This window comes from Gadus morhua, chromosome 16 (genome assembly GCF_902167405.1).
Source record: "Gadus morhua chromosome 16, gadMor3.0, whole genome shotgun sequence".
Lineage (NCBI taxonomy): Eukaryota > Metazoa > Chordata > Actinopteri > Gadiformes > Gadidae > Gadus > Gadus morhua.
In genome coordinates, this window is record NC_044063.1 from 10941456 (window position 1) to 10953648 (window position 12193).

General features: G+C 41.0%; 2 protein-coding genes and 1 long non-coding RNA gene across 4 annotated transcripts; 1 reads left to right on the forward strand and 2 right to left on the reverse strand.

The window, feature by feature from the left end:
• Positions 1-4166: 4166 nt before the first annotated feature.
• ca4b (carbonic anhydrase IV b) lies at positions 4167-6743 on the reverse strand. Its single transcript, XM_030381680.1, has 6 exons — positions 6566-6743; positions 6107-6252; positions 5894-5986; positions 5601-5667; positions 4602-4765; positions 4167-4443 (listed from the first exon to the last, which is right to left on the reverse strand). The coding sequence occupies exons 1-6, from the start codon at positions 6741-6743 to the stop codon at positions 4258-4260; spliced, it is 834 nt and encodes a 277-aa protein (XP_030237540.1). The 3' UTR covers positions 4167-4257.
• Positions 4374-7608, forward strand: LOC115561544 (uncharacterized). Of its 2 annotated transcripts, XR_003979937.1 has the most exons (5): positions 4374-4507; positions 4617-4914; positions 5614-5684; positions 6677-6800; positions 7478-7608. It is a non-coding gene; the product is annotated as an uncharacterized LOC115561544 (long non-coding RNA). The 2 variants fall into 2 exon arrangements; XR_003979938.1 differs by lacking the exons at positions 6677-6800; positions 7478-7608 and adding an exon at positions 5847-6633.
• Positions 7609-8192: 584 nt separating this feature from the next.
• Positions 8193-10464, reverse strand: LOC115561543 (dehydrogenase/reductase SDR family member 11). Its single transcript, XM_030381681.1, has 7 exons — positions 10161-10464; positions 9523-9732; positions 9331-9425; positions 8954-9083; positions 8707-8799; positions 8555-8620; positions 8193-8448 (listed from the first exon to the last, which is right to left on the reverse strand). The coding sequence occupies exons 1-7, from the start codon at positions 10290-10292 to the stop codon at positions 8407-8409; spliced, it is 768 nt and encodes a 255-aa protein (XP_030237541.1). The 5' UTR covers positions 10293-10464; the 3' UTR covers positions 8193-8406.
• Positions 10465-12193: the final 1729 nt, after the last annotated feature.

Here is a 12193-nt window from a genome sequence, read left to right on the forward strand (position 1 = left end):
TATGTTATAAGTTATATAACTATATATATATATATATAAAATATTTTCTGTATGTCTATATATATGTGTGTGTATATATGTTATAAGTTATATAACTATAACTAATGGGGTATTCAATCTGTAATGTGTCAAACATAATTGCATATATACATTGTATTTTCCATAAGAGTCCAAAAATGTCTTCTTTTTATTGAGCAATTGATGGTTATCCGAAGGATGAATAATAACGATGTCGCTATGTTAACAATGTTAACAATGTTTTCAATATCTCTAAAGAAGTGTTGCTACTTCTATTCTAAAATAATTACTTGTAAGATGTATGCTGAGCTCCATATATATAAATTAATTGTGCACTCAGTTTGCCTGCCATATTTGTACATTTTCTACACTTAGTCCATAGTTTTTCGCATTCAGAAGTGGTTCATATATTTTTATTAATTTGCTTGGAATCTTTTTTGGATTGATTTGAGTCTTTAATACATTTGAACACATCACTTTTAAGCGGTTATATTCATATAATAATAAAAGCAGAACCATTATAAGAAGTTATTTGTGTCTTTATTGTGTGCATAAATTAACTGGGGCATGACAATACCATGTTTAACATTCATGAAATCCTTCTTCCTATATACCTTGTCAATAAACATCTAAACACCTCTTGTATCTTTTCCATCAAAGAATTCACACTGTTTAGTTACATTTGTCTGAATGAAGAATGAATAAATGATACCTTGATGGTGAGTTTACATTAATTTGAACTGTAACTATAACTCAGTAACTTTGTTTCAATTACAGCAATAATGCGTTATCTCCATATCTTCCGTTGATCACCTGCAGCCATCAGTATACTCATCCATAAAGTAGGAAACACTACACTTTGCATTGAAGTTTAGTAGTGCTTTCTACTTTATGGGTGACAACACTGTATTTGTAGATCCATGGTCTCCTCGTTCTGCTGCGTGAATGAATGGCTGACGACTTTACGACAGACAAGTGTAGTGTAAACTCAACAATAGTACTGCATAACATGATTAAAATAATAATAAAAAAAAATACTGTTCATTATCAAGTGATGGATTTAATTACAGGGAAATACATTTTCATGCATCTCCATCCAACAATAATTGTCCTTAAACTTGATACAATACAAAACATTAGTAAGAGTCAAGAGACATTGCCTTCAAGTCAACTAAGTCAACATAACCATAATTGCACAGACCTCATTCAGTATTGGTTGTGAAGATAAAGTAATTGGTGTTGAGTTCTTACCAGTGTTGTTTAGAGTCCAGTGTAGAAAGAGAACCAGGGAAAGATGCTGATCTTTTTATTAACCCTCTTTCAGCCACGTGGTTCACACAGGAAACACGTGTATGCATGGTATTACACACACACACACACACACACACACACACACACACACACACACACACACACACACACACACACACACACACACACACACACACACACATACACACACACACAGACCGGCAGATACCCACACATGCACTTGCACACACACGCAAACACATGAACACAGACAGACAGACAGACAGACAGACAGACAGACAGACAGACAGACAGACAGACAGAGAGACAGACAGACAGACAGACAGACAGACAGACAGACAGACAGACAGACAGACAGACAGACAGACAGACAGAGAGATACACACACGCGAACATATATACACACTCACTCAGACACACACACACACACTTGTGAACAAAACACATTTTTTGCGGTTTAGCTTACTTGGTCATGCATGTGCATATGCACGCCCACGTCTTCGGTTATTGATAGACACGATTGCTGAGAGAATTGCACCACTGTTAAACACACATTGTCACACGGTCACACCTGCTTTCCAGAATGATCTGTGCCTAACAGTGAAACTTTGCAAAGAGGAATCAATTAGTGGTAAAGTCAATACAGTAAAAGGGCTCATTTATCCTACATGTATATTTGATCGAACATGTAATGGTAATTCAACTTAAAAACATTGTTCAATCGTGTATCACTTGTGTTGATAAAAAAAAGGGCTCATATATCCGACATGTATATTCGATGGAACCTGTTGATAACGGTAATCTGACAACATCTTAAAGTTGAAGATTACAGAAATAGCAATAAGGTAGCAGAAACATCGGTACTAATATTAATAATGATAGTACCAACTCATTCATACATAACAACACTTTTGTAAAGGTGGGGTCAGGGAGGATGGGGTTGAGGAGTAGCTTCTACGTCAACCCCAACTGCGTGCAAAATTTACAGAAACAGAAACTACCCATAGAGCACGTAGATAGGCCTCCGTCCTCTGTTGTCAAGACAACACAAACCTCAGAGTCATATCAAGGGGAGGAAGAGGAAGTGGGGGTGGGGTGGCGTGCTGCAAAACCAAGAAATATGAAGAAAAAACCGCTGTGAGTGAAATAACACATTCTCAAAACTTCCACAAACGTATGAAGGAATTATTAAAAGCCGACGCATGACTCAAACGGCTACTTTTAGTGACACCCCTTTTAAAAAGGAGGTGCTGATAATAGTTGCTGGTGCTACGCTTGGCTGGACAGGACCTCCGGGTGCCCATGGGCACTGAGGCAGATAGCCTGACCCCCCTCTTCACTTTGTGGAGCTTATTTGCAAAAGCACCTTATTAGCTAGAGATTTCTTATGGTGGCCCGATATTCTTTCACTTCCTTTTCTTTTGGCAGCGCCCCTTGGCTTATGGCCAATGGCATCCATTTTCTGCTGTTCGGAAATTATTCCCACACATTTATCACTGATACAACCAGGTAGAAGTGAATTCCACGATTGTTAACCTTGATTTGGTAGAAGAAAACCGGTCTTGAGTCTGTGCAACCTAAGCCACCTGCTCTCTTAGCCAATCTGTACAGTGCATGCCCACACCAGTCCCCCCTGGCCCGGCCATCTCACAAATTAATCAATCAATACATCTTCTAGGAAACAACTTTAATTTCATTCTGATTGGATAATTATCAAAATCAAGAGAATGGGCCAAGCTGTAATTTTGCTATGGTACATAAAATAAGTATAGCCGTGGCGCACACTTCCAAAAGGTAATCCACAGGGGCTAGACAATAGTGTTGAATACAAGAAAAAAGGAAGGTCTTCACACTGTTTAAATGCTCCAGAAGTGGATTTATCAACGTTTCGATCTCTAGGGATCTTCATCAGCAGACCCTCCTTTTTTCACATAAAATAAGAACTCAGGTTATTTTTTAAATGTTCTCCCATCACTGAGGGCCATTTGGCCCCCCAGTCACGGCCGCAGAGGGCCTAACGTGGTTGTCCCAGGCTTGGTGTTTGTGCTGTATTCCTTTAGCGAGGGAACCTCCTAGCATGAGTGGCGTTCTACACTGGGAGTCTTGCACGATCAGACGTCTATTTGTGTGTACCTGGGGATTATACCCAGTGAGGGGACTCACCCTGTTCTCAAGGCTGTGTAGAGAGCGTCCTTGTCCCAAAACAAGAACTTCAAGCGGGTCAAAGCGTAGAAGGTGGGTAACCCAACCTAAACGGCTTCAGTTAATCACATGACCCATTATCAGAAGAGGTAAAGCCATTAGATGGGTCAGTCGCCCAAGTCGAAATTTAACTCCTCGGCTTTGAGATGTAAAACCACAAAGCGTTTACAGCCGATTCAGCCCCTCCACAGATAATGGAAATTAACCTGTTTACTGCAAATTACAATATGTAGTTTATGTGTTGTTGCTTTAAATGTCGTCCTGAAACATGGCACAAAGTGAGGGGGGTAGTGGGCAAAGCGTTCCTGTGTAGATCAGTTGTTTGAGCATGACTTTAACAAATCCATGGTTAATGGATATGTTACACTTCTACACTTCAAGGCCTTAACTCTTTTACCCAGGAATCATGCCGCCACCTAGTGGAGCATAGAAGAATGGCAAGTGGCTAAATCTTAATAAACTTATTTCAGGGACTTGGTTAGGCCTACCTGCGGCTTAATAAATACCTTAGCCGATTAATTGGCAAATCATGATATGCGCCTTATTCCTAAAATGAATGCTGTTAATATATTGTATATAAATGTATTTTTATATTTATATTACTTTAAATTATACAAAAGTGGCGTGCGTGCGTGTGTGTGTGAAAAAGAAAATCACAAATGGCACACGACATGTTGAGCCACATTTAAATATACATTTATTCATTATCCTAGATAAATATTCAGCAGGCCTATGCTATTGTTTGCACAGGACAGGTGTTTACGTTCAGCTCTCGCTGTGCAGTGAGGGTCCACTGGATATCAACACAGAGCAGATGAGCAGGGCGGTGTTAAGCAGAGGCAGGCCCCCGCCGGAGTAATACACCTTCCTCCCGTTCAGCTGCTGCTCTGGCCGGTAGGTGTTCACCATGCGCGTCCCACGGGGAGACCGAAGACCGCAGAACGCAGACAGCTGTCACAACGCAACAGAACCAGAGCAGAGCGGGTATATCAACGCACACAACGGACACACGACGGTGAGGAAGTCAGACAAACAAATATAAGCCTACGAATGCTTTAATTATTTCACCATGTCACGATTCCACAAACCAGTCCTTTTCACATCAGCACCTGTTTCCTGCTTAGCGGAACGGGGGTTTCAAACAGCGTCCACACGACGGACTCGTCACAGTGCGGCGTGGTGAGCGAGCCCTGGTAACGGAAGTAGTGTTCGAGAGTCTCCTCCGGTGGCACTAGCCGGCCCAGTGACACGCCGCCAAGCGTGCTGTTGCTCGCTTAATTAGGGAGAAACATTAACCCGCTATCAGCACGGATCCGGTTCAAAGGGACGCTCTGGATAACAGCTGGATAACACCACTGTTGTCCGGATAACACCACTGTTATCAAACGGCAAAGGTGATTTAGTCTACGACGTTGATTGAAGGTGACGTATTATTATATTAGAAGTTAGTAGCCGTTACAAACCGTTTAGAAAATCTGCCTCTTCTGACATCACAAGTGGGCGTGTCCACCTAGATGTTCGCTGGGTAGACCAGTCTACCTGCCTACCCAGTGGACAGTAGCAAATGTTGATCATCATCTATCCTTCATACATCTAGGTGGACACGCCCACTTGTGATGTCAGAAAAGGCTCAAAACGGTTTTTAGGCAAGGCAAGGCAACTTTATTTATATAGCACTTTTCATACACAAGGCAGACTCAAAGTGCTTCACATATAAACATTGTCATACAATAAAATAAAATAATAGATAAGTAAAAGAAAAACATATGCAAAGAAATGGTTAAAATAGAAAAAGGCATTTTAGTATTAAAATAGAAAATAAAGGCAAAGTTAAAAAAGCTTTTTAGAAAGTGCAATGTATTTAAGATTTTAGCAGAAAGCTATAGCAAACATAAAAGTCTTCAGTCTTGTTTTAAAGGTGCTCAGAGTTGGGGCAAGTCTTAAATGACTTGCCCCTTAAATGACTTAACGGCTAATCAACCTCACACCTGGTGGTGTAATATGTCACCATTAACAAATGATCTGTCATACAATTAGCTGCTTGATATTTAGATGTGGGTGTGATTAATTTTTGTTTGGTTATTTGCTGGTAAACTGAACCCACTAACCTTTATGGTTTAGGTCTTTCAGGGCCGATATGATGGGTTCGTATTGCTTATTCGGAGTGGGAGATTCCTGGAAATGCAAAGAAAGTAAGACACAAATTACATCCAACTGAGTACATGACGTGTTAGGACTGTGTTTTACTATTTCGCTTGTACGTAATGTTGAGAAGTAAGTTTGCATACACTGTAATCTAAAAGCAGTATAGCGTTATTTGTTTAAATTAAGCTAATAATATTACTGTTTTCCAGCATGGGAGACAAACACGTAAGCCTGTACAGAGTTATGTTAGGCCTACCTGAAAGAAAAACCCAAGAACTGCCACGCCTGTGTCGTCTGCCACAGCTTGGTCCAAAGTATCATATTCTTCCTTTATATGGACAATGTGCATCTGCAATTGCCGTTAACATACACAGTTCAATGCTAATTCATATTACCATATGCAGAAGTTATCTTTATAACCTAGTGCTATACATTTTAGAGTGAATCGACTCTGATTGATTTTGGTCACCTCCATGGGGAACCGTTCTCCATCAATAGTATGCTCGGACCCTGGGCCTCCATCTTTCCCCCAGTGGAAGTGGAGCTGCAAGGCCTTATATGGCCCTGCCAGCTTTCCGCCTTGGATCTTTACATTTGAGGGTAGATCTAGTTGAACTTGGATCAAAAACATCAATACGTACATAAAGTCGTGGATTACTATATCTTTCATAGTGAGTTATCTAAAAGTTCATCCGCATTTCTTTTGATCATTTTTTATGACTTCCATGGTCAATGTATAATGTTAGATGACAATAACGTATTGTAATAGAAACTGAGATTTTCAGTTAATTCGTTTTTTTTCGGCAAATAAAATGATATGCAGTAGCAAAACAAGGCTACTATATAAGTCAAAATCTATAATAAAGACATTGTATATAATATTAAATATTTTTTTTCTTCTGCAATTAAAATACTTCTAAACACAAACCGGTATGTCCGTTGTTTATGATGCGACCTCTGAAAATTTTCTGATAGTTGATGAGTTGTAACGGAACCAGCCTTTCATCGGGAAGCGTTGTCCTTGTGACAATATTCACAGGAGACTGGTTTCTTCCACTGCAATGCCGAGCGACCAAGGGCCAATCGTCGGGGCCTGTGGAAGCCATAGTGTTGACATTGATAACGTGCTGCGGTAGAACCTGGCCGGGCTAAGATCAAATCAGGTACAATTCTGGCCGGGTCCACAGTACTCACCCCTGCATGTCCCGTTACATGACACCTGCGACTGGTAGCACCAATCTAGAAGAAAGCAGTCACGCGTCTTAAAGATAACTAATCTAGCCATGTCAAGCCGTTTCAATTATAAAATAGTTAATCAAACGTTTTGTACTTAATTATGAAAACTGTTATGGTAATTTTGGGGTAAACCAAAGCATATTCAAATGAAATGGCTATAAATGGTTCTGTTAACCTTGTAGATTGACTAAATTGACTTACCTGCCGCCCAATTTGGCTTGATAGTATAGGCTAAGAAGAATAAAATTATTATATCCATTGTCATTGACTGTATGCACCTCTGTCCATCCTTTACCAATGGACTCAAGAACAAGGACAAAGCAAAGCCTTAGTTGAGTGATATTAACTTATATTAATATTCTGGTTAAACCTATCAGATATTTATGCAAAACCTTACCTCATCCACGTTTATCACCCACTGTTATATCAATAAATGGGTTAATCACAAACTCTTGTCACGCAGTAATGCTGACTCGGAATATTTGCAATCATCTAATCATACTGATGTTATTATTTTGAAGATAACAAATGTACTGGTTTGAAATTAATAAGTGTACGATAGTTAACTTTTAACTGTCAGTCCTCTTTCCCTCTCAATTCACAGGGTCGTTGTATGTCCCAAATCCTTGATGTGGGTGTCTGGGTTTGTCCCTGGATCTGCTCATCCTACCACTTTAACTATCTGATTGGTACCCCATGGGGTCCTCTGATGTATGTTGTCTTCCACTAGCTCCACTGCACGGAACTAGACTCCCCACTGGAACCCCAGATTATTTTCATGTGTAAAACCAGGATGGTGGAATTGGCTACCTGTCAGCCCCATAAATTCTGCACAATCCCAAACGGTCTTCAGTCATTTCATCCATGTATATGAAGGAAAATTGGGCTAAACAATTTAACAGCCTTAAGTTACTTCATAAAGACTGATAGACTTGAGAAAATAAGTTTTGGGTTGCAATTTTTTTTTTGCATTTAGGCCATTTAGCAGACTTTTTTTTATCTAAATCGCCTAACATAAGTACATTTTGCAGAAGAAAGAGAAACAATATATCGCTGTTGGTAGAGTAAAAATGTTCACAGAAACAAGTGTCAAGCACTTACAATTGCTAGGTTAACTCATTCCCTGTACACAAAGATAGCTAGGATAAGATACAACATACAATAAGTGTGTAAGAGGCGTGTTTTTGTGAGTAAGGGAGGAGATGGGGTGGTGGGGGCTAGGGGAGGAGGCTATGCAGAGTCCAGGTTAACTCTGAAGGTCGATTTGACTAAACTGAAAGAGAAACAAGCCCGAGGCCGATTGAGTATTAATGCTAAACTCTTGGTTTCAAACAACCCTTTTATTTAAACATTTTATATACACCATCTGCATGTGAAAGAGAAACAAAACGCTTGAACTGAAATGGAGATGCAGTTGCGAAGGCGGTTTACATTTTCAAATCAATCCAACACCATGGAAGGAGGCCATGGTATCTTGATTATTATATTCATCTTGAATATTCTGAAATTGTATTCAGATGATGTGACCTCATACTAAGACTTCTGTTCCACGGGGCGCATTTGAATGTCTCCAATCTGAGGGCAAAAACACATATTGGGGTCAAGGAACATAACAGACAAAACCTTTAAAACGTACCCATTATAAATACATGACACCTAAATCAGAGCATGACCCAAGTACCTGCACGTGTGGAGGTGCAGCTAAGACGTATGTGACCGCATTGGAAACGTCTTTAGCCTCCAAATACTGTAAGAAAATTCAAGGGTTGAAAACATCTGTTGAGTGGAAGGTCCCAGCACTTGCCAAGCATCACTAATAAAAGGAAACACTACCTTTATACTGCCAAAAACAGAAGGACCCTTCTCTGGGTTTTGGTGGTACATTCTAGAGTGAAATTCAGTCTCCACAAGGCCAGGAGAAATGCACTAAAAAAAACACATTAGTGAAATGCAGCAGGTATAATCCAAAATGATCCAACAGGCACAATACTGATTTGATTTTGGTCCATATTATAAACTGAACCCATTTTGATCATACATATTGATCAAGTAAGCGGTCCATGGAATGGCTTGACCTTACGGTTGCCCTTATTTGGGTCTTGGCCTCATGCAGTTCCTGTCGCAGGCCCTCAGTCAGAGCCGTAACAGCGTACTTAGTCGCGCTGTAGAAGTGCACGTCAGCGGTGGGCACGACTCGATGGCCACTCATGCTGCGAAAACCGAACATAGGACCACTTCAACATCTCAGGGTGTCTGCAGTTGACCTTCAATGTACAGTATTTCAGATTGGAACCCAAATGTCCCAATTATCAAAAGAAGCCATAAGTACCCCGAGGAACAAATGATGCATTTTATAAATTAAATAAAACATTTTGAAAACCTACTTTTAATAAAACAACGATTTGGTTCAATAGCAAACAGAGCTGAGTTCTTCCTGAATTTCAATGTTAACATTACCTGTTTATGTTAATTATGTGCCCGTCATTAACATTTCGCCCTGTCATTGATTGATAGGCCTCTCGGGTGCATATGGACAAGGCAAGGACATTCACCTGCAAAAGAAAACACATGACACTAATGATATTTTATAAACTTGTGGGTTTGTCTGTCTATTACTCTATATTTTCTAAAATATATACAAAACGTAACCTGCAACATGTTTCTCCAGCTACTGGTTTTGCCATTCAAAATACTGTCTGGGTGAGCAAGGCCAGCGTTGTTGATACAGACATCCACCCCTCCGTGTTGGGCTTTAATGGCTGAGAACATGGCAAGGATCTCCTCTTCATTGGAAAGGTCACATTGATAGGGAACCAAAAGCCCAGTGTAACCAGACTTCTGGCACTTGGTGGCAATGTCCTGAAACACAGAATTGGCGGTCATTTAGTGGATTTAAATGTCATAATAAACAAAGCCACATGCCAGCTGAGATGAGGAATTCCTTGCGGTTAGGGTTAGTGGGCATAAGCCCGTCTCAAACCAGGAAAGTAAAAATAAAACACTTAACACATTCACATTCTTCGATTTGGAACACTGGGCACATTTGTTTTCTTTCTACAGCTGATGATAGAAAGGTCAATAGTTCAACAACGAGCGATTGCCCATCCCAATGAACTTCACGAGGATAGTTAATTATTGATCCGTTTCTGGCATAGGTGCAGCGACAACGTGGCCTATTATACAACACACAACTCGTTTTTTTTGGTCCGGTTATAATACATCAACATGCATACGAGTTCGGACGAAGATAATAAGCAAGCGATTTGGATAATTCATCCAAACATTACCTGTATTTTCTCCACATTCCTGGCGCAGCCGACAACTTTCATGCCGTGCTGGACGAGATCCTCGGCTACCGCCGCCCCGATCCCTGCAGAGGCTCCGGTCACCAGAGCCACCCTTCCCTTCCAGCGGTCCATACTTGCAGTCGGATGTCTGATGTATTTCTCACGACAGTTAGATTATGTGTAGTTATTCTATTCTGTCTGGCAAGCAGGACATTTGGTGGATTGCAGTTGTGCCAGTTTGAGAAGGCGGAGCTTCAGTGCACCGCCCTACCTCCGAACCCAAACAACTTCCACATGCAAATGCGCAAACAGTTTCACCCACTCCCAGCAATGCAACTCTCCATTCATCGTGTGTGGGAAATGTTGACATAAAGGATCTTTCCTCGAATAAATAAAGGGGTCCGTTTGACCGAATGACCCCAGGCAAAAGGTTAACAACAAACATGGATTTTCCATGTTTTTCCATGTTTTTTGCAGTGTACACCGTATGTGCTTTGTTCTAACTGTAGTACACCGTCACAGACAGCTAGTGTCAGTGTTGGGCAGTGTTCAGTTCTCGTTTCGCTCTTGGGAAGAAGCTGTTTTTAAAGGGGACATATTATGAAACAACACTTTTCCTGGGATTTGGGGTGTTGTTTTGGGTCAAAACAAACTTTGATAAAACTCTGTACATGTTTTGTTGAGTGAGATATGCATTTCTGAAAGTACCCAGCCTACAGTTACCAAACGAGCGAGTCAGTTACGGCGCCCCCTCCTACGTATGGAAGGGGGCACTTGAATATAACCGCCCACTTCCCCTCTCCCCTCCAAATGACATGAAGGAGAAAGGGATTGTACTCCCGGAGCCGAGCTGCCGGACTGCCGCCGAAGCTTCGGTGGCAGTCCGGCAGCTCCGGCGGTGAACTCCGGGAGATTAAATTCCGCCGAAGCTTTCCAGCTGCTCTGGCGGGTGTACTCTGGAAGCTGAACTGCCGCCGATACTGGCAGGTCCGGCGAGGGGGAGCGGGCGGCAGTCCGGCAGCTCTGGCGTTGGGAGCTCGGCAGCACTCCGCCAGCTCAGCTCCCGGAGTGCAATCCCTTTGTCCTCCATGTCGCGGTTAATGGACTGCAGAGAGTCAAGGCCAAAGTTCCTTTCCCCAGATTGTTCTCAACTATGGCCGAGATATCCTCCACTACGAGTCTTTACTTGTTGTGGAAGTACCAGAGACGTCAGACGCAGTCTTTATGATTCATAATATCATCCGAGGCGCACATAGCTTTTGGCCGTGATGTATGATAATATTATTATTATATTATATTATATTATATTATATTATATTATATTATATTATATTATATAGATATAGAGCTTCAAGAGGTCCGAAGATGCCAACAATCCCTTCTCCTCCATGCTGTGGTTCAGTCGGACAGCTCATTGGTCAATGGGCAGCAGCTCATTTGCATTAAAGTTACAGACACCAGAAACAGCGCATTCTGAGGGATTGAAACAGATGGGAATAGCGGTAGGGGAGATTTTTTTTTTCTATAGCAAAAAGCTTCAAAAACATGTTTCCTGGAACTCAAATACTATGTTTACTTGTTGGGAAAACCACCATAATATGTCTCCTTTAAGTTTGTTTGTCTGTGATTCACGTGGGTTTCCTCCTCCCTCACAAAACAGGCGTGTTATCCTGCCTGTGCCCTTCACCAAGGCACCAGCAGTAGTCCTGGAATTGGTCCTTGGGCGCTGTACTCGGGACGCCCATTGCCCTATCTAGTGATGGTTAAGTGGTCCTCTTGCTGCTAGTGATTGTTAAATGCTCCTAATGCTGCTAGTGATGGTTAAATTCCCCTAGGACTGTCTGTGCTGTCAATTAGACTTCTCTGATTTACAATTGAGGCCTTACGAATAATCAGAACCCAACTTTGATTTCTCAATTTGAATACATTTCTTTGATAAATTATTATTGGAGAGCCTTTAATAATAACAGGAAAATCCTTTTGAAATTAATAATTTAATTTTTTCTCAACTTTTTTCTTTTATTTCAATGAGA